The 27,000-nt window shown below is 42.7% G+C and overlaps 1 protein-coding gene across 1 annotated transcript in view; it reads left to right on the top strand.

Annotated features, from left to right (window-relative positions):
• Positions 1–27,000, top strand: part of LOC124622347 (glutathione S-transferase D7-like) — a 92,116-nt gene that overhangs the window by 55,381 nt on the left and 9,735 nt on the right. The window contains exons 3-5 of the mRNA XM_047148024.1: positions 541–599; positions 696–837; positions 15,548–15,715. Of these exons, the coding sequence (XP_047003980.1) occupies positions 541–599; positions 696–837; positions 15,548–15,715 (369 nt within the window). The remainder of the gene's footprint in view (positions 1–540; positions 600–695; positions 838–15,547; positions 15,716–27,000) is intronic.

The following is a 27,000-nucleotide window of genomic DNA, read 5'->3' as shown; positions in this document are numbered from 1 at the left end:
CGCCACTGCTGGCCAGAGCAGATTGAGAGCTAAACACACCGAGAGACAAGGTGTTGGTGTATCTGTCGTGCTCGCCAGGGATCAACACTAGCAGCATCGAAGACTGAATGACCGTAAATAAACTGCAATAAAGAGTTTCTTGCAGCCACGAGCTGCCTTCTTCTTCTGCAGCTACATCCATGTCTGGTAGTGAATCACTGTCGACACCAAGCTATCGTAGACATGCTATGAGATTTCCGCCAGTCACTAGTGAAACAACCGGCCGCTGTGGCCGAGCGGTTCTAGCGCTTCAGACCGGAACCGCGCGACTACTACGGTCGCAGGTTCGAATCCTGCCTCGGTCATGGGTGTGTGTGATGTCCTTAGGTTATTTAGGTTTAAGTAGTCCTAAGTTCTAGGGGACTGATGACCTCAGATGTTAAGTCCCATAGTGCTCAGAGCCATATGAACCAGTGAAACAGTCTAGTATTTTAGTATTCATTTGACTATGTTAGTCCCCAAAACTCTGATTTTTACTAAATACTGCCTCTTTTATTTCAGATAAATCCAGAACACATGGTACCAGCCATGGACGACAATGGTTTGATTCTTCACGACAGGTATGTCCAGCGGTGATTTTCTGTGTCGTCTCATATACTCCATTATTCCATTCTCACAATCTCTGTAACGCTGTAATAATGTTCCGCTTGTGGCAGCCACGTAATCGCCACTTACCTGGTGTCACGCTACGGAAAGGATGAATCTCTCTATCCGAAGGATGTGAAGCAGAGGGCGCTGGTCGACCAGAGACTGTATTTCGAAGCGACAGTACTTCTTCCTCGTCTAAGGGCTACAACAGTAAGTGTGTTTATATAGATTTTGCAAGGTTTTGTTACAAAACATGCTATGAACGAAGCGAACAGTTATTTGAATGAATCTTGCTAAAATTTCAAAGTGATGCGAACATTGGAATCTGCCTGTAAAAGTTCAAGGGTATAAAGTATCAAACTTTTCACTTCACGAAATCAAAAACGTGGAATTATAATGCTAAAAGTAATGAGCAACAATTTTTAAATCTCTTAATTTTTTTAAAAAGAAGCCAAGTGCATCATCGTAATCTAGAGATATTTCTCTCACTTTTCAACATAATCTCCATTTCTTTGCACACGGTTTCGCCAATGTTCTGCAAGTCTGAACATACCCTTCCGACAGAACTATGTTCCAGCTGCATGAAGACAGTGATGCCCTGCTTTCTGAATATCCTTCGCCGTCGCGAAGTGTTAGCTTCCCATCCTTACAGCTTTCATCGCCTATCACAATACTCGTCCAAAAACCATCACCTTCATTTTGAAATCTCTGAAGATTTTGGCCGATGGTTCTTCTCTGTAGGTTACCGTCTTCGGACAATAATCGTGGAGCCCATCGGACACAAACTTGCAATAACTTAAGCTTTGTATCTTTTTGCGCATGCACTGTGTCCTAATGCACGCTGCTACTGCCTATTATGTGATTTCCTTTACACATGCGTTGCATTTTCCCTTCACCATATTGATTTTACATGGACGTCCTATTCCACATCGCTCTATATCGTGTAAGATGCTGAAGATGTTCATCGCTAACCTTGTAATAGGATAATATCGGATTCGTTATCTTTATTGAGGCTATTATCTCACACGTGTCCAGCTTTAATGAGCGCTGCTATCTGTACAAGTGCTTGAAGATTTGGCCGGTAGGAAGGACTTCAGAAGCGGTTGGGCATCCACTGTTTAGGAAATGTCTGCAGGGTGTGGAACCAGAAATGCCAAAGTTTACTACTGAAACTGAATCATAGCATGGTTTGTTGTCTATCCTTAAGGAATACAGAAATAAAGTCCGAAATCTTTTGTACAAGGTGGGGCCTTCATGGCCGGAGAGGAGCGGAAGGAAGGTCTGAAGGTCTGAGAGCTGCCTGAGAACAGGGAACTTCACTCGGCCGCACGCCTCAGGCCGCCCCCAGCACCCCACGTGACCGATTCTGTTCCTGTGATTGGTTTCGTCCTGTATAGTTGATTGACATCGTTAGCGATGTTTGTCCGTGGCGTTACTTCGTCAGCACAAGTTCACATATCACATAAATAGAGCGTGAAGTGGCTGGCATCCGGCTAATATGCGGTGTCAACCAAGGCAGACCTTTTTGAAGCTTAGGAACGGCTTAGCGAGTAACCCATTAATGAAAATTTAAACAAATAAATCAATTTGTTGCGTATTATACCTATCCACCTTGTACACATTAACTATACCTAGGGGAAATATTGTTCAGATTTTTCTGAAATTTGTTACGATTGTCCAGTGATGATACTTTTCTGTACAACCTTGCAGTGCTGCTCATCCTAGCTGGTAAATAGTTCATGTATTCAATAGTTCATGTAGATTGAAAGCATCGGAGGTCCTATTACGCTTTCACAGGGCACACGTGATGTTACTTTCGTTTCTGTAGAGCTTTCACAGTCCAGTGTAACATACTGGGCTTCATTCGTCAAATATTCCTGGAGGAAATCACATGTCTCTTAAGATACTCCGTGCGATCGTATCTTCATTAGCAGTTGACGATGCTGCACTGTGTCAGCGCCTTTCAGCATTTTGGAAATGCAGAATCTGTCTCAATAAAACAATCTCTTTTCCGGGCGTGTTTAATATGATGTAAATGGGTCTAAAAAAAAGTAGAAATTACCAGTGACAACAATAGGACGCTTATGATTTTCAGTGTGACACTTATAATGAACAAACAGACTATAGTAAAAAGATGTTCTTGGACTCTTGTATAATCTGTGGGTAGGTGTGATAATTTGTCTTGTACGAGACGCAAAACCGACTTCTGTCCAGCTTTTTTTCCCCGATTTTAGCGTAGTTAGTCTACTTCCAGCTGTTACTCGGAGCTAACATTTGACCCCATCCCCCTACGTCTTGCCCCCTCCCCCACCCCCTCCACGTCTTGGCTGGTTTCTTAAGTGAACGTCAGCATGCGGGTATTACATTTACAAGGGGCTCCAAAAACCGCTCTTCGTAAACCGATTTTCCAACACTGCTTCTGGCTGATCTTGTAAAAAATATCTAGTATCGATTCTGAAAAGCAGTTCTAACTGCAGAATACCCACTTCCACATTCGACTTTGTATCCCATGTAAATGCTCAACGTTTTTGAAATTTGCTCATTTTCCGTCTTTTTTTCTTGTGCAACAAAGATGTAGTAGGAAATATTAGACTGAGTTACATTTGACTGAAGGGAAACAGCCATCGTCCTTACCACACAGAACACCAAAACAGCTGATTTCCAGAAGCCATGGTATTTACAATTGTCGATTCGAGAAGAAACGTTTGACTGGGTTACCAAAAGAAATTCAGAGTTTAACATGTAAACTCGTCGTCGGATATCGGTCTACGACACACGAATTTCGTCTTCCGGAAGTTATGTTGCACGTAAACAGAGTAACTGGCATCTTTTGGCGACACCCCACCCTAAGTGCACTGAACCGACTGTAAGCAGCAATCAGCGACTGTTTGCTTCTACTGCTCTGATGTACGTAAAAGTGTCATCGTTGAGTTGCTCTAGGAGTATACGAGATGAATCGAACAGAAATTCTGTTTTGTACGATGAACTGTAGCTTGGTATAAATGCTGGAGAATATAAGTTAACACTGCAGTAGGCGCGTGCTATATCGTTACGGGGTTAGGCGCGTAGGGGACTCCTGTCCCCCATTTGTGTTTCTTAATTACTCATTGCAATGATTATCAAATGTTCTTTAGTTTCTTTTTCTATGTTTCTATATGTATAGGGATGGAAATAAAACACAGACATCCAAAAAAATATTTCAATAATTTATTTCAGAGACAGCTAACACATACGCTTTGCAAATGGGGCGAACACGTCCACTTTTCACATTTATGACATTTTCTAGTTGACTTGTCTTTCTGCCTTCCACACTCGTAGCCACGTCCTATGGAACCTTATCTGGGATTGTCTTGTCGTGTAACTGTTGAATTTATGCCCAGTAGAACACGTGCACCTTGCCGTAATTCAGTGTTTTTTTTAGAACTTCTTAGGGTTCCTATTAGGTAGAGTATACCGAAAAGTGCTCTTTTTTCAGTCTCATCAGTGAATCTAGCATCTCCATGTCTCTGAAATTTGCTTTTCAAATTTCTTACATAACTATTTCTGCAGTTAACTATAGTTTTGTAAACACTGCTGTCTAAGAAAAAATCTTATAACTTTCTGAAAGTATTGCAGATGCATGCATAGTGGGGCCAGGTAAATGAGTTATTATATTCTCTGACCTTGTTCTTTTAGGAAAAGACTGAGACCATTTTGTTTTACTGTCCTCCCCAAGATAAAAGGAAATACTAGACTCACAGTTCTTATTATCGTATTCATCTGCAGATTGTTCAGTTTCGCTATCATGATCGCTTTCCATTAGATGACCATCTTCATTTGAATTAGATTCTTCAGAATCAAATACGTCATTTTCATCACTCTCTGCATCTTTTTCGAGCACCTTATCCACACTTCAGGGTCGGAAGGCACATCCACTCTTCTTTTCTTCGGATCTGACATCACTAAAATAGAAACATATTTATGAGTATCAGTTTCTGTAAATTATAGTACGTGTTGAAGACTGCGTAAGTAATCACTTTAGTTAACATAGTTGTTTTATTCAGATTAATAAAAATTTTAAATATTGTACATACAGCGAATTTACTATGAAAAATGTTTAAAAAATAAAACACCTACCTTAAGAAATTGTTACGTAGATAGGCGCGTGGTGGACAGTTTTACCCCAACTCACTTCAACGTCCTGCTGCTCTGTGTTTAGCTGTCCAACTGACGTTAACTGTAAACGGATCTTCAACAATGCACCGATTTGAAAGGTACTGAGCGTGGGAACGCTGCAACTTTAAATGTAACGGAAATAATCACAGTGTAAAACCGCTGGCTGACAGGTGTACCCCACGCGCCCACTCCTGGGTTAATGCAGATGAGTAGCAACAAGGATCCTGTAATGACACAGTATAAGCTCTGTGCCTGACACAGTCACGTCGATTAATCTCTTGGTGTAACGTTCCGAAGCGACGTGATATGGAACAAGCACGTCAGGTCGGTTTTAGGGAAGGCGAACGGTCGATTTCTGTGTATTGGGAGAATTATGGGAAAATGTTGCTCATTTATAAAGGAGAACGCCTACAGATCACTTATACGACAAATTGCCGAGTACTGTTCGACTATTTGGATCCCCACCAGGTCAGATTCAAGCAAGACTTGGTAGCTGTTACGAGGCGTCCTGCCAGATTTGTTACCGGTTTTTGCTATCAGCTCATGAGTATTGTGGAAATGCCCCGTAAACTCAAATGGAAATCACTGGAAAGAAGACTGTTCAAAAATGGCTCTGAGCGCTATGGGACTTAACAGCTGAGGTCATCAGTCCCCTAGAACTTAGAACTACTGAAACCTAACTAACCTAAGGACATCACACACATCCACGCCCGAGGCAGGATTCGAACCTGCGACCGTAGCAGTCGCGCGGTTCCGGACTGAGCGGCTAGAACCGCTAGACCACCGCGGCCGGCGAAAGAAGACTGTCTTTTCTCGAAATACTATTAGAAAAATTTTGAGAGCAGGATTTTGCGACAGACGGAAGAACATTTGTACTGCCACCACGTGCATCTCGTACAGGAGCCACGAAGATAAGAGAAATTAGAGCTCACTTGCGTCTTATGTGTGTATAGCCACATTTCCCTTGAGAATCAGTATGGTAGAAAATGCAAGGTGAAAGGCTCACTTTCTAAAAACAAGCCTGAAACTATCTGCCAAGTGGTTGCAACTGCATGTATGCCAGTGAGAAGTCGCCGCTGTGGGGAGCAATGTAGTGGTCACATTGCTCACAGGGAAGGCACTGCAGAGCGGCGCTGGACCACGATGCCCCCAGGCTTTAACGTCGAGGACTGCGAGAAATAAAAGGAAACGTGGGATAAGTAATTGTTGGGCAGTGTAAACCAGATGTAGCCTACATCTGCAAATGTACTCTCCTCTTAGAATGTGGCATTACATTTTTTTTCGCTCTCCTACTTAGCGCTCCGAGCCGCAGCGGCGAATGAGATTGAGGGGTGAGGAGGAAGCGGACAATGAATGCTGCAGCCGGACACCGGTAGAGCAAAGCCCTCGGCTTTCCAGATGTCGAGCACTTTGCTGACAGTACTGTTTGCGTTAAATTGCAATTACGTTCTTCATTAGAAATACTGCTGGCGTCTGTACCGATGACAAAAAAGGAAAGTGGAGAGGCCACATCGTTCAATGCCAAATGGAAATTACATTATTTTTTCGAATCCCTTAAAGGCCACGCAACTTGCTTAGTATGAAGTGGCACATTCACTGGATCGTCATTACAGCACCAGCCAGAAAGAGGGTATGACTCATTTTCCTTCTGATGAACGACGGTGAATGCAGGCTGAACTGAAAGAGTCCATTAGGGAAAAAAACTGAGTTTACAGTGCGAAGAGCAGTGACAAAATCTTTTATGATCGACGTCACTAATTATACTGTGTGATCAAAAGTATCCGGAAACCCCTCAAAACATAAGTTTTTCATAATAGGTGCATTGTGCTGCCACCTACTGCCAGGTACTCCATATCAGCGACCTTAGTAGTCATCGGACATCGTGAAAGAACACAATGGGGCGCTCCACGGAACTCACGGACTTCGAATGTGGTCAAGTGACTGGGTATCACTTGTGTCATACGTCTGTACGTGAGATTTCCACACTCCTAAACATCCCTAGTCCACTGTTTCCGATGTGATAGTGAAGTGGAGACATGAAGGGACACGTACAGCACAAAAGCGTACAGGCCGACCTCGTCTGTTCACTGACAGAGACCGCCGACAGTTGAAGAGGGCCGTAATGTGTAATAGGCAGACATCAGTCCAGACCACCACACGGAAATTCCAAACTGCATCGGGATCCACTGCAAGTACTATGACAGTTAGGCGGGAGGTGAGAAAACTTGGATTTCATGGTCGAGCGGCTGATCTAAGCCACACATCACGCCGGTAAATGCCAAACGACGCCTCTCTTGGTGTAAGGACTGTAAACATTGGACGATTAAACAGTGGAAAAACGTTATGTGGAGTGACGAATCACCGTACACAATGTGGCAATCCAGCGGCAACGTGTGGATATGGCGAATGTCCGGTGAACGTCATGTGCCAGTGTGTAGTGCCAACAATAAAATTCGGAGGTGGTGGTGTTATGGTGAGGTCGTGTTTTTTGTGGTGGAGGCTTGCACCCTTTGTTGTTTTGGGTGGCACTATCACAGCACAGGTCTACATTGATGTTTTAAGCACATTCCTGCTTGCATCTGTTGAATATCAATTGGCAATGGCAATGGCAATTGCATCTTTCAAGACGATCGAGCACCTGTTCACAATGCACGGCCTGTGGTGGAGTGGTTAGATCCCTGTAATCGACTGACATGCACAGAGCCCTGACCTGAATCCTATAGAACACCTTTGGGATGTTTTGGAACGCCGACTTCATGCCAGGCCTCACCGACCTACGTCGATACCTCTCCTCAGTGCACCTCCTTGAAGAGTGGGCTGCCATTCCCCAAGAAACGTTCCAGAACCTGATTGAACGTATGCCTGCGATAGTGAAAGCCGTGATCAAGGCTAAGGGTGGGCCAACACCATACTGAATTCAGGCATTATCGATGGAGGGCGCCACGAACTTGTAAGTCATTTTCAGCCAGGTGCCCGGATACTTTTGATCACATAATGTATATGATTCATTGAGTGTCTTAATGCAAGGGGAGAATCATTTGGTAAGAGAAATGGCGGACCGGTTTGGCGATATCAATAAAAAGCAACCCTATGGAAATATCAACTTCAAGTTCATGAAGTGAAACATTTCTTGTAACTCAAGGCAGTCATTCGTGGACCAGACACGATGACTAGGTTTTAGTAATTGAAAATTTCACTATGAGATCTCAAAGAGAAACCAAGAAATAGCACAAATGAAGATGGGTTTCGATTTATTTGGCAGGCCACTTTCGCTTTTCGCTGTTGATGTATCTCATTACTTCCGACCTGGGGTGATAGATGTACAGTGAAGCACCCAGATCAGCAACTTGTTTGTCCAATCCAGAAATTTACCACGCTTTTATAAAACGTTACCCCAAAATCAGTATCCTCAACTGCACAGACAATCCGCTAAACTTATTTCGAGGTTCGGTTCAACAATCTGTGTGAACTTTCTCTTCTCTTATGAAAGTGACTAAGTCCCACCAGCGTTCACGTCATAATAGGTCGTAACTGCGTAACTCCATGTGTTTGACTGTATCACGAACCATACTTCCAGAATTATTATATGTTCTAAAGTTAAAACTTTTGTAGATTTACAAACATTACTACGTAACTATCTTATTAGATTTTGAGTTCAGTTCGCGTGCTTGCAGAAAAATAATAATGAATTAAGGAAGGATCCACCTTTTTGCAAGTACATGAATTATTGTTTTGTGTTACGACCCAAACATGTTTCACAACAGTTGTGGCGTCCTCAGTGGCTTTTTTATTTTATTTTACTAGTACTTTTTAGATTGTGTGTGTCCTGTGGCTACCAACCAAAATCAGCCACAGGTCTACGTTAGTACACCATGTCGTCATTGTAGTGTCTGGATAGTCCTGTGCTGTGACCTCCTCGTTTGTAAATGCTGCATCTTGCTAATTTGCTACGGCTAGAACACATGTGTTCAAGCCACCGCAACATAGTAAGACTCAGTGTTTACAAACTAGCAGGAGAAAACGTTCAGCTCAACTACACAAAAATATGTTTTGTACATAACAACAAATTTGTCACAGCTCAGGACTATCCAGATATTACAATGATGACATGGTGTGCTAAGTTAGACCTGTGGCTCATTTTGGTCGGCAGCTACAGGACACATACAACTTGAAACAAAACGAAAATAAAATACAAAAAAGCCATTGAGAACGCCACAACTGGCGAAACATGTTTGGGTGATAAAACAATAATTTGTGTACTTACAAAACGGTGGACCCATTCGTATTTCATTATCGCAGCATAAAGATAAATGCCTGTATATAATGTTTCTTGTGTTTCTGCTCACCTTATTAGCATTAGATAATACAGTTATTTAATCCAGTAATAAAAGTAATTGCTTTGTCAGAAAAATAGAAAGTTAAAAATACACACACAGCATAAATGCCTGCTTATAAAAGCATCCAGCAACATTCTTCTCTTAGAGGTAGCTGCATTGTGTTGCAAACGCGCCTTCCTAAGTTTCCTGCTTGTGAAACCTTTAGCATTATAGCCGTCTCACTCACAGCTGCTCATAGCAAAGTGGTGGGGGAAGCTGGAGCCCTCAGCAGACTCAACTGCGCTTGTGGAACGTCAGCGCCTTCTGGGAGTGCAAATGTTGGCCGGGTACGATCTGTCTGAAAGAGTACTGTACGTTCTGTTAGTTGGAGGGGTTGTCATGAGGTTATAATTAGTACCTCGAAAACAAAGTTGCGTGATTAATTTTTTGTTTGTTTGTAGATACATTTCTGCAGTCATGGTACACATTGAAATTCCTGCACCACAGTGCAGCAGCACACCACTAGTGGAGGCACTAGAAACTGGCGTGACTGACCTCCACTCTGTCAGTGGGCTGCGCCATTTTGTTTAGGCACCTCTAGCAGCACGCTACGGTACTGTGGCTCCGGGAATGGTACCAGAATCGCGATAAATAATTACATAACATTAATTTTTCGATGGGACAATTATATGTTTGTCACTGCTGAGAAATTCTTTGACGTTGCTAGTTACTAAGATTGTGGGAAAGACGCTTACGACGTTGGGAGATTGTGGTCAGACGTTGACCGAGATGGCTGCATGTAGAGCGTTGTCTTAAGCTTTCCCATGTAGAGCGAGTTTTCTGTGGACGTTTTTTTCGTTCTGGTATGTCGTGGATCATAAGTGATTTTTAACATTGGTTGCTATCGGAACTGCAATGTTATATTTAGCTTCAACAGAAGCAATTCACAGAATTTATGTTCACACATGGTCGTAGGATTTGTCGACCTGGAAAAAGCGTTCGACATTGTAAAATGGTGGAAGATGTTAGAAATTCTGAGAAAAATAGGGGTAAGTTATGGGGAAAGATGAAGTGCTCGCACTAAAAAGGCCTAAGACAGCGATTTAGTCATTCGCCCCTACTGCTGAATCTGTACATTGAAGGACCAATGACGAAAATAAGAGAAAGGCTCAAGAGTGGAATTAAAATTCAAGGTGAAAACATGTCAGTGATAAGATTCGCAGATGACATTGCTATCCTCAGTGAAAGTGTAGAAGAATCTGTTGAATGGAATGAACAGTCTAATGAGCATAGAATATGGTTTTAGAGTAAATTGAAGAAAAACGAAAGGAATGAGAAGTAGCAGAAATGAGAACAGCAAGGAACTTATCATCAGAATTGGTGATTACGAAGCAGTTGAAGTAAGGAATTCTGCTACCTAGGCAGCGAAATAACCAATAACGGACGGAGCAAGGAGGGCATAAAAAGCAGACTAGTACTGGCAAAAAGGGCATTTTTGCCCAAGAGAACTGTGCTAGTATCAAACACACGCCTTATTTTGAGGAAAAAATTTCTAATAATGTCCGTTTGGAGCGTAGCATTGTATGATAGTGAAACATTGATTGAGGAAAAAAGGGCACAGAAGAGAACAGAAGCATTTGAGGTATGGTGCTACAGAATAATGTTGAAAATTAGGTGGACTGATAATAAAGGTAAGGGATGAGGAGATACTGTGCAGAAACGGTGAGAAAAGGAATACATGGAAAACACTGACAAGAATGTAAGGTGCCATGACATGGGCACTTACACGTTAGCTTACCAACATTTTAATAACAGGGGGACTGGCAAGGGCATCAGATGGTGACTCTATTGAATTATGATACATATGAGGCACTCTCGAGCAGTATTCCCTGCATGTCTACATGATTAAGTCACTAACTTAAAGCTTGGTGAAAAGTGTCTGAAGTTGAGAATTGTGGAATATAAAGTCTGCAGCTGGCCGTATCTCGCCGGGCCGCCGTGGACGGCAGGTAGCGGTCACCGGAAACGCGGGACAATACGGAGCTTTTGGGAGTAGCCCGGCATCCGGAGCCACCTGTGCTGGGCAACACGTGGCGAAGACGGGAATTTCGTTTGCCTAGGGGCAATATGACCTACTCGATCATTGGCTAGATCTCAGAAATGCCGTTGGAGGGATTTCGGCGATAATAGAGCAAAAAATGTTCAAATGTGTGTGAAATCTTATTGGACTTAAGTGCTAAGGTCATCAGTCCCTAAGCTTACACACTACTTAACCTAAATTATCCTAAGGACAAACACACACACCCATGCCCGAGAGAGGACTCGAACCGACCGAGCGAGGTGGCGCAGTGGTTAGACACTGGACTCGTATTCGGGAGGACGACGGTTCAATCCCGCGTCCGGCCATCCTGATTTAGGTTTTCCGTGATTTCCCTAAATCGCTCCAGGCAAATGCCGGGATGGTTCCTTTGAAAGGGCACGGCCGACTTCCTTCCCCATCCTTCCCTAATCAGATGAGACCGATGACCTCGCTGTCTGGTCTCCTTCCGAAAACAACCCCCAACTCGAACCTCCGCTGGGACCAGCCACACAGTCCATGACTGCAGCGCCCAGACCGCTCGACTAATCCCGCGCGGCGATGATAGAGCGTTCGACATTGGCCGAAACGGGTTATTCTTCCGCCGTGTTTTCTTACGCGTGTGAGACGGGAGAATTGTGGAGAGAGAGGACTTTGCCTTCAACCATCGAGCGGTATGGGCTTGGAGACGGCGTCTTGGCCATCGTATAATACGGTATGTATCGCAGCACTGCACCAACGCGTGTTCCGTGCAGAGTTCTGCGGTTAGAGCCCTTTGTGTGCTCAGAAGCGAGATTTTCACCAACGGTTAACCACTTCCATCAACTTACCTAATATTCTTGATCTAGTAGTTATCCTTGCTAGGTGCCGAGTATTTATCAACGCAGCTGCCAGTGAAACGGGCGTGTAATTGCAAATTGTTAATGTGCCATTCTCAGGAGTGTGTGGGTGGACAAAGAAATTCACATTTTTTGTGTAAATTTTGTCAGTTGTGGGGAATATCAAATTAAAATGCCAGTATTTTAATCGAATTATCGACCTCATTGTAGCTAGCATTTACCATGTCCCAGTAAGCTTTACATGTACTCTAGTCACTGCACAGCTTGCCCAGACGGGAAGGAAAGAAGGTTTGCGGTCTTCTATGTCAGCGACGGACAAATAAGCTTACAAGAAGAAAGGCCGGGCAGTAGGATTTCTGTTAAGAAATCAGGGAATAAGTTACACGATACTAGAGGGAGCTGTAGACGGTAAAAACTGTACAGGAAGACGGAGATTGGACTATATCCAACAAATAACTGATGGCTTTGGTTGTAAGTGCTGCTCTGAGATGAAAAGGTTGGCACAATAGAGAAATTTTTGTGGGCTGCATCAAACCAGTCAGAAAAGACTAATGACTCATTTAACATCCCCAGAAATGGAACAAAGGATCACTGCGTCCTGACTCAGTTTTCCCTCCCTTTAGAACAGAGACAAATTCTGAGAGGGGCATTCAGTAACACATGGAACAATTTTTTTTCTTGGCAAATTTAAAATGGTGAAAAAATGTAGAATTTGTTGTGGAACATCAACTTCGCCCCTACAGTTTAATGAAGTTCCGATAGGTGACGGCGCTGTACGTAGCCATCATAGTGGCTTTTCTAGCGGAGATGCATTCCAAGCAGAGACCTGTCATTGAGTTACCTATAGCAGAAAACCAGAGCATCGCAGATATTCATAGGCGTTTGCAGGATGGCTACGGACCTGGCAATGAACAAAAGCTTGGTGAATCTTTGGCGAGGCATCTGCTGTCATCGCAGTAAGGTCACGCAAGATTGTCTGACCTACCGCGTGCTGCCCGGCCGCACACAGCTGTGACCCCTGCAATGTTGGGATGTGCGGCCACTCCCATTCGAGGTGATCGACGGATAACAATCAGACAGCTCGCCGCTCAAATGAACTCATCCACCAATTGGAGTACTGAAAGTTGTTTGTCCGCTGGGTTACTCGCAGCCCAACAGAAGATCATAAAAGACCACGAAGGGCCATCTTGGATGTAACGAGGCTGATCGTGGCAATCGTTTGTCGAACATCGTCACAAGCTCCGACGTCGACCATTAGAGCAGTACTGTGCGGGCGTGCAGGCCCTCCCTATAAGGTAGCGTAAGACCGTCGTATTGAAAGGAGTTTATGATAAAAAATAGGGTTTTGTAACCAAAAGAGAGGGTAATAACATGGCGTATGGCAATTCTGAACACAACCAACCTACTCCCAGAAAAAAGTGTTGCGTTACTTATTGAGCGCCCCTCACATGTTAGGCTAAAATGGAAATGTCGTGTGAGTAGGGCCTCCCATCGGGTAGACCGTTCGCCGGGTGCAAGACTTTCAATTTGACGCCACTTCGGCGACTTGCGCGTCGATGGGGATGAAATGGTAATGATTAGAACAACACAACACCCAGTCGCTGAGCGGAGAAAATCTCCGATCCAGCCGGGAATCGAACCCGGGCCCTGAGAATTCACATTCTGTCGCGCTGACCACTCAGCTACCAGGGGCGGACGTATGCAAGGCTGATTAGAGCAATTAATCAATTTCTCATTCAGGTACCTGCTCATGTAACCGGTCCTGGCTCTACTTATTTTGGTGCCGTAGACAAATGATGACGATAATTCTGGCGCAACGGTCTGGTGGAAGTCTTTCAATTGGTCGTCACTTCGGCGTCATGTGTGGAACTATAGTTTAACGTGGAATCGGAACCACCTGTCGTTACTGCTGAGACTTCACATCACTGAGAGGTTAAGGGTATGTTAAAGGCAGCCTGGAGTATTCTGTGGTCCAACTGGGATTCGATCTCGAGACGTCTCGGTTTCCAGGCACGTGTCTTACCGTTAGACAACCAAGCCTGAGAGGCAAGTAATATATGTGGCATTTGCTTCTCCTCAGACGATACCATTTGAACGCGGCCTTATGAGTCGAAAATCGATTCACGAAATAAATTAATGCCGTAGAACGTTCACACTTTGCTCCTCTCAGAATTTCCTTCTTACCTGGTCCATCCATCTTAATTTGGGCTTTGTAATATTCGGTATTATCTGAGGGTGTCCTTTTAAGCAGAAAACTCGTTCACGAAATAAATTAATAGAGGCGAATATCCACTATTTATGTTTTTCATTGACAAATATGAAATTATTGTGCCCAACAGCGAAGGATGACTCCATTAACATGGCGCCTAATTATTCTTTAAAACAGTAGCTTCGACATTTCCCACTGTATATGCATTGTTACTGTTATTCTCTTTTAAAAAGTTCACAGATCCAACAACAAATTTTGTAAGGGAGTGTATGTTCTGTGATGTCAGCGCTAGAACACCGAGATTGTTAAACAGTCCTACATGAGACCGGTTAATTAACATCATATATTATCTGTGACCTAAAATATTTTGTCATGGGATAATCTACGTAAAGTATTATAGCATGTTACATCAAGAAATGATAGTGTGAAAAACAGTTTCTGCGTATCACTAATGCTAATAATCTTACAGTTAAGGCAGCTGCATTCACCTTTTGGAGGAAGTCGTGAATACAAACCTTCCACCAGAGTTAAGAATCGGATATTCTGTATAATACTTCAGTTAAAACTCAGTCTTTCAGTTGTGAATTAATATCTGTTTCTCTAAAGGACGTTATTAATTACAGTACTCAGATCACATTTGAATCATCCTCAGTTACATTTGTGTTATTCACAAACAAAACAGCCCTAGAGTTACCAGTTGCAAGTTGCAGGTTAAGACAGATAACTATCGTCTATATGGAAAAGAAGCAGCCCTAGCGTGGGACCCTGAGGAATACTCTACGTTTCATTACTCGAGGGAGATGCTAGCTCATTTCCAGTGACTTGAAATGTTAAGGCTGTGGTCTGTATTCTATTATCCATATAAGAAAGACTGAAACAGCTGAATGCCTTACCTAATTATGTTCAAATGTATGATATACATAGTCAAAATCCTCTTTTTGCTTCGTAGAAGATACTTAATATTCATAGCTTTTTCTATCCATCCCTTTCACGTAAGGAGGAATGTAACGTCCCATATGATCACCCCAAAACCAACAGCCAGACATTAACAACGATATATGTGCTCACGTGGCCAGCTTTAGTTACTTGTATCGGAGGGTGTAGTTATAAAGTAATAAGTAAATCAGTAAAGTAGATTATGAATAAATTACGATAGGAACAGACACACTGTGCAAATGTAGAATCTGAAGTTTCCTATTTTCTGATTTCGTGTGAACCTCTGTATTTTTATTGACAGTGTCCAGTCATTATAAATATCCATTACTGTGTGTTCCGAAGTTTGTATACCTGTATATTATATTGCTAACGCTTTCATCAATTGCAGTATCCGGTTTTCTTCCTGGGGAAAAGAAATGTGGATGCGGACGCGAGAGATGCCATATACGAGGCTCTAGGAAACCTGGAGAAGTACCTGGAGCCAACTGGATGGGTAGCTGGAGACCATGCGACCTTGGCCGACATATCCTGCTCCGTTACAGTTGCCAGTCTGGAGGTAAGCTGCACCACAATGACGTCTCATTATCTTGAACATCAGTACATCTGTTAGAAAAATGGAAATACGAGCTGTTATGAAAACGTTACCGATGTATTTGTATGTTGATTAAAATTATGGCCGGCCGAAGTGGCCGTGCGGTTAAAGGCGCTGCAGTCTGGAACCGCGAGACCGCTACGGTCGCAGGTTCGAATCCTGCCTCGGGCATGGATGTTTGTCATGTCCTTAGGTTAGTTTGGTTTAACTAGTTCTAAGTTCTAGGGGACTAATGACCTCAGCAGTTGAGTCCCATAGTGCTCAGAGCCATTTGAACCATTTTTTTAAAATTATGTCTTTCAAAATGGCTCTGAGCACTAAATGGTTCAAATGGCTCTGAGCACTATGGGACTCAACTGCTGAGGTCATTAGTCCCCTAGAACTTAGAACTAATTAAACCTAACTAACCTAAGGACATCACAAACATCCATGCCCGAGGCAGGATTCGAACCTGCGACCGTAGTGGTCTTGCGGTTCCAGACTGCAGCGCCTTTAACCGCACGGCCACTTCGGCCGGCAATTATGTCTTACCTAGACCTTATTGTACATCTTTGTCCTCAATACCAACTTTTCTGCCACTTTTGAAATGCGTCCTGGATGCCTGTCTTTGTTAGGATGTTTAGTACCTCTGCGGTTCTGCTTAAGCCTCCTCCACTAAACAAAATCACTGCGCATTCAGTTTGATTTTCATTTTGGAAAAGTGTAAGGTGTCTTACGGAGCCAAGTCTGGGGATTAAGACGCGCAGAGAACAACTGTTACCTTCTTTTTAGTGAAAAATTGCTGAATTACGTAGGCCGTATGCGGTCGTGCTTTTTTTGATGGAGAACCTAGTCGTTCGTACACCACTTCTATGGATGTTTTCCGTTTATCTCCCTCCTCAATCTTCTTAGAACGTCGCGGTAGAACACTTTATTCACCACCTAGTCGAAGGAATGAACTCTTCATGAAGGTTCTCGTCAATATGCCACATCACCAAAGAATTAAATTTACTTTCGACTAGTCTAGTTTTTTTGGCCAAGATTAAGGAGAAGTCCTCCACTACACATGCTGTTTTTTTTATTCGGGGTCATAGCCATTAACAAAACTTCTGTCACCGACAATGACCTTTGAAAGAAAGTTTGAGTCGTCTCGAAGGAGCTGCTTACGTTCCATTCTACAGACTTCCACGCGATGTTGTTCTGATCAGCTTGTATCCATCGTGACACAAACTGCGCCGCAATTCTTCTCCAGTCAGTTCTACTAACAGAATACACTCAAACGTACGATACCTCAGGTCCCATTTGGTAAAGAGGTCTTAGACGGCCTGTCTACAATCTGGCAGTACCACATCTTCACTTCCGTGGAATTTTCTGGTGTGATGGCGATTGCAGACGTACCGAAGGGATCGTCATCATTGGGCGATATTCTCCCGTTTTTGTAATGCTTGTGCCAGTCGCAAAACTGTTTCTGGCCTAAGGCACTGTTTCCAAAAGTTTTGGCCCGTTTCTGTAGTGATTTTTATAATTTTAAAAACAAAAATTTGTACAGACCAGTTGCACTTTCAGATCAGCCGTCGCAAACCGCAAATTTCACGGGAACACGACAATGAAAATACTATCGCCAACAACTACCTAAACCAACCTGCTCGCAGTCGCTGATGATACTGATTCAAGAAAGATGTATGAAGAGAAACAGAGTGGTATTTCTGCGTACTCGTTACCATTTCAAAATTCAAATTTTAAGTACGTTTGGATACCATCTTATAACTTAGGAACGAGTCGAACAATTTTAACCATTCTTAATACGCAAAAGGTTTACTGTCTGGAAAAATATACTGTGGAGATGAGTTTCACTAGATCAGTACTAGTAGAGGTTGTGGGTAACAGTAGAGGAGTTACATGCCTGGAGCAATTTCACCCAAGCACATGTACATGAAGTGGAAATAACTACCAATTAGGTAAGACATGTCTGTCACCTCTATGAGTGAGGAGGAGATGGTAAGGGTATCACAAATAGAAATAATCGGAAATATTTATGCTAGTATCAGGTCCACATATTTAAGGATCCGTAGTCTTATTGGTGAGAGCCACAATGATATTTGAATTGAGTTCAGTCGAACAGAACTATGCAAGATGTTTTGGAAATTTCCTAGGTTGGATGAGGCAGAAGGAGGTCGGAAAAAGGAATTTAAATGTTTGATGTCCAGTCGATGATAAGGTTATTAGAAACGGGCCACAGGAGATGGATGAGAAGGGAAATCATGCCATGTTTCTATGGGAACCATCCTGAAATTGGCATTTATCAATTGCGAGAAATCACGGAAAACCTAAATCATTGTGGCTGGATTCAGATTTTAACCATCATACTCCTGAATGTAAGCCTAATGTCTGAACCACAACCACTGTGCCAGCTCACTTATTGAGGAGATGAGGGCTATAATTGTTAATTGCTCCAAGATAATGTTACAGGGCTATTCTCTCTCTCACTCTCTCTCTCTCACACTCTCTCTCTCTCTCTCACTCTCTCTCTCTCTCTCTCTCTCTCTCTCTCACACACACACTCTCTCTCACACACTCTCTCTCTCTCACACACACTCTCTCTCTCACACACACTCTCTCTCTCACACACTCTCTCTCTCACACTCTCTCTCTCTCACACACTCTCTCTCTCACACACTCTCTCTCTCACACACTCTCTCTCTCACACACTCTCTCTCTCACACACACACTCACACACTCACTCTCACACACACACTCACTCTCACACACACACTCACTCACACAACTCACTCACTCACTCACACTCACTCACTATCTCTCTCTCTCTCTCTCTCTCTCTCTCTCTCTCTCTCTCTCTCTCTCTCTCTCTCTCTCTCTCACAACACACACACACACACACACACACACACACACACACACAAAAATCTGTTAGGTACCCACAAATGAGCTTCATAAGAAGCTTGTGTATGTTGAGGAGCTTGTCTCAGTTCATTTAAGTTTCTCTGGATGAATAGATTTGGAATGTTTCTTCGAAGAAGGGTGCCTTTGTAGAACCTTTATGTACTCGTATGTGGTAAGTATAGCTAACACTTGGTTCAAGAATCATAAAAGAAGGTTGTATACATGGAAGAATCCTGGAGATACTAAAAGGTATCAGATGGGTTATATAATGGTAAGGCAGAGATTTAGGAACCAGGTTTTATTGTGGGACATTTCCAGGGGCAGATGTGGACTCTGGCCACAATCTATTGGTTATGAACTGTAGATTAAAACTGAAGAAATTGCAAAAAGGTGGGAATTTAAGGAGATGGGACCTGGATAAACTGACTAAACCAGAGGTTGTACAGAGTTTCAGGGAGAGCATAAGGGAACAATTGACAGGAATGGGGGAAAGAAATACAGTAGAAGACGAATGGGCAGCTCTGAGGGATGAAGTAGTGAAGGCAGCAGAGGATCAAGTAGGTAAAAAGACGAGGGCTAGTAGAAATCCTTGGGTAACAGAAGGAATATTGAATTTAATTGATGAAAGGAGAAAATATAAAAATGCAGTAAATGAAGCAGGCAAAAAGGAATAGAAACGTCTCAAAAATGATATCGACAGGAAGTGCAAAATGGCTAAGCAGGCATGGCTAGAGGACAAACGTAAGGATGTAGAGGCTTATTTCACTAGGGGTAAGATAGATAGAGCCTACAGGAAAATTAAAGAGACCTTTGGGGAAAAGAGAGCCACTTGTATGAATATCAAGAGCTCAGATGGAAACCCAGTTCTAAGCAAAGAGGGGATAGCAGAAAGGTGGAAGGAGTATATAGAGGGTCTATACAAGGGCGATGTACTTGAGAACAATATTATGGAAATGGAAGAGGATGTAGATGAAGATGAAATGGGAGATACGATACTGCGTGAAGAGTTTGACAGAGCACTGAAAGACCCGAGTCGAAACAAGGCCCCGGGAGTAGACAACATTCCATTAGAACTACTGACGGCCTTGGGAGAGCCAGTCCCGACAAAACTCTACCATCTGGTGAGCAAGATGTACGAGACAGGCGAAATACCCTCAGACTTCAAGAAGAATATAATAATTCCAATCCCAAAGAAAGCAGGTGTTGACAGATGTGAAAATTACCGAACAATCAGTTTAATAAGTCACAGCTGCAAAATACTAACTCCAATTCTTTACAGACGAATGGAAAAACTGGTAGAAGCCTACCTCGGGGATGATCGGTTTGGATTCCGTAGAAATGTTGGAACACGTGAGGCAATACTGACCTTACGACTTACCTTAGAAGGAAGATTAAGGAAAGGCAAACCTACGTTTCTAGCATTTGTAGATTTAGAGAAAGGTTTGACAGTGTTGACTGTAATACTCTCTTTCAAATTCTAAAGGTGGCAGGGGTAAAATACAGGGAGCAGAAACCAGATGGCAGTTATAAGAGTCGAGGGGCATGAAAGGGAAGCAGTGGTTGGGAAGGGAGTGAGACAGGGTTTTAGCCTCTCCCCGATGTTATTCAATCTGTATATTGAGCAAGCAGTAAAGGAAACAAAAGAAAAATTTGGAGTAGGTATTAAAATCCAGGGAGGAGAAATAAAAACTTTGAGGTTCGCCGATGACATTGTAATTCTGTCAGAGACAGCAAAGGACTTGGAAGAGCAGTTGATCGGAATGGACAGTGTCTTGAAAGGAGGATATAAGATGAACATCAACAAAAGCAAAACGAGGATAATGGAATGTAGACGAATTAAGTCGGGTAATGCTGAGGGAATTAGATTAGGAAATGAGACACTTAAAGTAGTAAAGGAGTTTTGCTATTTGGGGAGCAAAATAACTGATGATGGTCGAAGGAGAGAGGATATAAAATGTAGACTGGCAATGGCAAGGAAAGCGTTTCTGAAGAAGAGAAATTTGTTAACGTCGAGTATAGATTTAAGTGTGAGGAAGTCGTTTCCGAAAGTATTTGTATGGAGTGTAGCCATGTATGGAAGTGAAACATGGACGATAAACAGTTTGGACAAGAAGAGAATAGAAGCTTTCGAAGTGTGGTGCTACAGAAGAATGTTGAAGATTAAGTGGGTAGATCACGTAACTGATGAGGAGGTATTGAATAGGATTGGGGAGAATAGAAGTTTGTGGCACAACTTGACTAGGAGAAGGGACCAGTTGGTAGGACATGTTCTGAGGCATCAAGGGATCATAAATTTAGCATTGGAGGGCAGTGTGGAGGGTAATAATCGTAGAGGGAGACCAAGAGATGAATACATTGAACAGATTCAGAAGGATGTAGGTTGCAGTAGGTACTGGGAGATGAAGAAGCTTGCACAGGATAGAGTAGCGTGGAGAGCTCCATCAAACCAGTCTCAGGACTGAAGACCACAACAACAACATGTGGTAAGTCTGTATCTATACGAATAACTTCTTATGGTAACCTCTAACCATGAGTGTACTATATGCGACCAAACTGTAAACATCGGTGCTATTCAAAACGCATAGCATTAGTTATGTAGTTGTAAAAACTGTAGGTGACAAATGTGGAAAGAAAATTACATTAAACAGTTCGAACAAGCGCAGAACTAGGACTGATCTCATGTTACAAGAAATACTATGAAGCCTCAATGAAAATGATTAAAAATTAAATATTCTCTGTATGATGTCTAAAATTAACAATTCAGTTACCGCAGTTGAATATATGGCCAAAGTTAAAAGCGAAACCATAAAATCAGTTAAGGAATGTGAGAATTTATTTACTACAAAGAAAGCTACGGAATAATGTGAAGGCACTCAGATGTGCTACATATGAATTAATCATGTCCTAGAAGTACTGCGGAAGATTAATTTGGACAGTTCAAAGGATAAAGAGACAGAATACGTACCAGAAGCCATGGCCAATACCATATACATACAACAAAACGGTTCAAATGGCTCTGAGCACTATGGGACTTAACATCTGAGGTCATCAGTCCCCTAGAACTTAGAACTACTTTAACCTAACTAACCTAAGGACATCACACACATCCATGCCCGAGGCAGGATTCGAACCTGCGACCGTAGCGGTCGCGCGGTTCCAGACTGAAGGGCCTAGAACCGCTCGGCCACACCGGCCGGCTTACATACAATATCTTACAGTTACTCGATTCTCTACTAGTAAAAAGTAAAAAATATAATTAACTCTCTCAAAAGCAAAAATCCACGTTTGTTGTAGGTTTTTCATGTGTATTACTAAAATTATTCTCTACAAATACACAAAATATGCAATACATCGCTATCACAGATAGACTGAAGCATACTGTTGTCAAATCTCCTGAAAAAAAGTGCTACGATAAATGTAAATAATACTAGGCCAGGCTCATTGCTTGCGTTCTCCTCAAAGTTACTGGAAACAAGAGCGCACTTTTGATGGTTTGTCGGGAGGGGGGAAGGGGGGAGGAGTAGACCAGGGGTATGGAGTCTTTTTAATATTTTAGAAGACGAATGGGGACTTTTAAGTAGCTATACAAACGTCCCAGTTCCGACCCTATTAAAAATCTGTGTAATACTGACTCTTAAATGATTTTCTTGAAAGAAAAACACCCGAGTACGCTATATTTTTTCTTTTCATCGTCCTACGTGCAGAAGGTTGCATTAATAAAGGCAAGGACTGGTCACAGTGGAACATTATTTTCAGAATGGGTTGGCTGGTTTGGGGGAGGGGACCTAACAGCAATGTCTTCGGTCGCATCGGATTAGGAAAGGATGGGGAAGGAAGTCGGCCATGCCCTTTCAAAGGAACCATCCCGGCATTTGCTGGAAGCGATTTAGGGATCACGGAAAACCTAAATCAGGATGGCCGGACGCAGGTTTCAACCGTCGTCCCCCCAAATGGGAGTCCAGTGTGCTAACCACTGCGCCACCTCGGTCGGTCAGGATGAGGAACAAAGAAATCACTGTAGGGGCGCCACAGGAAGATACTGGAACAATTCTTGTTACATCTGATTGATCTTCCATTATGTATCCAAGAAGCGGAAATAATTTTTTTCGCCGAGTATTATAATCAGGCTTAATGGAGAAATCTTGGTACCTGGAGATTGAAATACAATGTTCTTGAAAATTAGTAATTGTTTTTCAGTAAGTGGACTAACATTGTATTTATACAAGGTGTTTCACAACTAATGTTAAGCACTTCTAGACGTTGTAGAGGGGACAGAGTGTCAAACTTACAGACGCCGGCGCCTGTAAATGTATATTCAGGGTAACAGTTATTGAACTATTTGATAAAAAACCTAAATTAGTTACAAACTACGGCGTCCACATACTTTATTCAACGTATAAACGTCACTGCAGATATTTACATTTAAGTAATGACATGTCCGATATGCTTGTCATGATCGGCAATGATGTGGCGCAGACGAATAGCGAAATTCTACATGCTCCCCTGAAATGTCGGAACATCGATACCGTCGATGACTTCCTGAATGACTGTTTTCAGCTCAGCAATGGTTTTTGGGGTTATTGCTGTACACCTTGTATTTAATATAACCGCACAGAAAGGGGTTGCATGTGTTCAGATCGGGAGAATATGGCGGTCAATCGAGGCAGATGCCAGTGGCTTCTGTGTACCCCAGAGCCAGAATGCCGTCCCCAGAGTGTTCCTTCAGGACATGAAATACTCTCCTGCTTCGATGGAGTCAAGCTCCTTCTTGCATGAAGCACAACTTGTAGATATCAGTGTCACTTTGGATTACAGGGATGAAATCATCTTCCAAAACCTTCACGTACCGTTCGGTAGTCACCGTGCCAACAAGTAATATCGCACAAGTTATTCCGTTACTGGACACTGCACACGACACAGCCACCCGTTGAGGGTGAAGAGACTTCTCGATCGCGCAGTGCGGATTTTCAGTCCCCCAGAAGCGCCAATTTTGCATCCAAATGAAAGTGGGCTTCGTCGCTAAACCAAACCATACAGCGCGTACTGATTCTCACCATTCCCCGCGGTCATCCGTCCAGTCTGAACTCCTAACGTAAACGGTTCAGAATTTACGACGATCTTATTTCTTGTTGTTCAATAATTGTTACCTTGTATATACCGGGTGGTTCCGTGATGATGTTACAGACGTTCAAGGATGATGGAGAAGGATCAATGTGTTAATTTCAGGTAAGGACCACTGCACTGGTAATGAACGAGCCGAAAGTTATCAGTGAAAACTGTTCTGATATTTCTGACGCTGGAATACATGTACCAGTATTTGATTTTGGAGAGGATAAAGTAATAACAGAAGTAATTGAAGGTGACCTCAAATCAGTAGTACATCTGCTAAACCATATATGTACAGAATATAGTCTTAAAACATCGTTACATAAGAATAAAGTTACAGTGTTTCAGGGTATATTCCCAGTATGGTCGAAAATAAAATTATCAACGAAATACATCTCTGGGCTGTTATGATTTTGTTAATGTTATACATGCAAAGATGCACAGATTTCAGGAAATACGTGGTGCAATAAACGTAACACTTAGCTACAAAACCGGAAACTTTATAAAAATTAATCTTCATAAAACTGTTTATGGAAGCGAGAGTTGCCTAAATAAAAATAAAGATGAGAGCAGAGATCTGATTACTGAGGAGAGAGAAGTGCTGCACAAGTAGAAATTTAATAAAGAATGAAAACACCTGAAATGAACTGAAGTAACTGGCTAATAACAATGATATAACTGATTGAACTGCAACCTAAAAGGAAGGTGGAACATTGGTTCTCCATGGAAATGATGAACATAAACTTTGTGAAGACCGATCAGAGAGGTATGTGAATCCTATATGTGAGGTGAAGCTAAACATGGTGAAAATCTTCCCCAGAGTTTGAATGTTTCAGTAACAGCAAAAGGGAGTCATTTACAATATTAATTACATAGCAGGAGTGTTTGGAACTAAAACTAATGGGTAACTGTCGATATTCAGACATGTGGTGGATGTCTCATTGTTCATAGTACGTCACGCATAGACTAACACTGGCTTCTTCCTACATCCATCAAGGGTATATTTTGTGTACTTTGTCGCACCTGCATGGGTGGCATATCCTAACCAACAGGAAGTTTTAGTGAATTTCGAAAATTATTTTGTATACAATTTCAAATGTAAGTGCAGCTACTCATGGAGATCCAGCGTGGGCAATAATTATCGTATAGCGGCGAAATTTGGTATATATGCTAATGCATTTATGTGGAACCGATTTACACTGGGAAATAATTAGTTCAAATTTTGGCCACCAGGTGCAGATCTGACGCTGTGCGCTGCTTGTATGACAGTGTGACATCCACGCTGTCATTTGACAAGCCATAACGTGAGTGAACATTGTGCTATCGAGAAGAGGGACCGCGTACTGTCAGTGACACTCTTTTGTGTGTACGGAAGCAATTACGGTGCTACTTCGAGAGAGTGTCGCCGTCTGAAATCTCTGAGGAAAGGACCGATGTAGTTAAGTGGTTTAAAGAAGATTACAATGAAATTCGAAAACTCGGGTGAGCTTGGTGTGGCACCTGGAAGAGGAAGGTGTTCTATCCCAGTTTAAGTTATTGACGAGGTTGCTGTTGCTGTAACTGACCACACCACATGTGCCCCAAGCAGTGCTAGTGCTCGTGCAGTATCACAGTATGGAACGTTCTGCGGTCTACATCACACTGGTAAGAAGATCCACGTGGTCTAGCAATTGAAACGTTATGATCCACGACAACGTTCTGATTTTGCTCTCCAGCTTCTGGCACGGATCGAAGTTGATGGTATATGGCCAGGCACATTTTAAACTACAGGCTGCAGTGAACACACAGAACTGCTGAATTTGGGGTACTGTTAAAGCCTTTGTTGTGCACAAGAGCCATTGCACTTGCCGTAGGTGACTATCTGGTGTGGATTCAGAAGCACGTTTAATTTCAGTCCGTTCCTCTTTGAAGGGAATACACCTAGAAGACCTGTCAGGTCGACCATGACATCTGCACGTTATCGAGACAGCGTGTGATTTCTGCTTTCGAAGAGCGCTGCTGTGTCTAAATCACGGTTTGCAAACAAGATGGGGCAACACCTTATGTAACTCACCCATTCAAGGACGTAGCTAAAGGTGGAGGGGGGGGGGGTCCAGAGTGTCAGGACACCCATCCCCTCCATCACCTAAATGAAATTACACATGGCCTAGTTCCCATGTATTGGAACTGAAAAATATTTTGATTTTTAATCGTACAACGAAAAGGCGATATGCACTATTGATAGTCAGCAAGACCAGTGATAAATTTAAACTGTCTGTGCACCCATAGCACTATTTCTTTAATGTCAGTACCGCCATTACACTGTTGTTTATTTGCAGTGTTCAAAAATGGTTCAAATGGCTCTGAGCACTATGGGACTTAACTTCTGAGGTCATCAGTCCCCTAGAACTTAGAATTACTTAAACCTAACTAACCTAAGGACGTCACACACATCCGTGCCCGAGGCAGGATTCGAACCTGCGACCGTAGCGGTCGAGCGGTTCCAGACTGTAGCGCCTAGAACCGCACGGCCACTCCGGCCGGCTTGCAGTGTTACATTTACACTTACACAATTATGATTTCGGCTTCAAAGTGCCATTATCACGTGTTTTAAGTGTTATATTGCCTGGGATGGCATACTGTATTAAAATACACTATTAGACGCATTCTCTAAGAGTCGATATTTCTTGACTGCAGTCAAGATGGTGTACACAGTAATGAAACAAAACAGTAGGCTCTGCCAGAAATATCGACTCTTAGACAATGTGTCTAATAGCGTTCTTTTAATGTGACAGTATGCCATCGCAGGCAATTTATAACACTTAAAACACTTGATAATGGCACTTTGAAGCCGAAATAATGATTGTGTAAGTGTAAATGTAACACTGTAAATAAACACCAGTCTAATGGCGGTACTGACTTTAAAGAAATGTATTATGACTATGGGCCCGCCTTATGAAAAAAAAATATCATGGAACTATCCGCTATCGCCCATATCCGTTTTAACCCAGACAAACTGCTGGCCTTGCTTGAGCTCAGCTATTGTTTTATTAATCAATTCAGCTCTTACTTGCAGTTGAATTTAATGTACGTGCTGCAGTTTCTGCTTTGGAAGAGAGCAGCTGCGTCTAAGCCACTGTTTTCATAGAAGATGAGGTAACACCCCATGTTACTCACCCGGTCAAGTAGGTACCTGAAGTCCGCAGCTCGTGGTCGTGCGGTAGCGTTCTCGCTTCCCGCGCCCGGGTTCCCGGGTTCGATTCCCGGCGTGTCAGAGATTTTCT

The sequence above is a fragment of the Schistocerca americana genome, chromosome 7, assembly GCF_021461395.2.
Source record: "Schistocerca americana isolate TAMUIC-IGC-003095 chromosome 7, iqSchAmer2.1, whole genome shotgun sequence".
NCBI classification, from domain to species: domain Eukaryota; kingdom Metazoa; phylum Arthropoda; class Insecta; order Orthoptera; family Acrididae; genus Schistocerca; species Schistocerca americana.
This window is presented reverse-complemented; position numbering and strand designations above follow the sequence as displayed.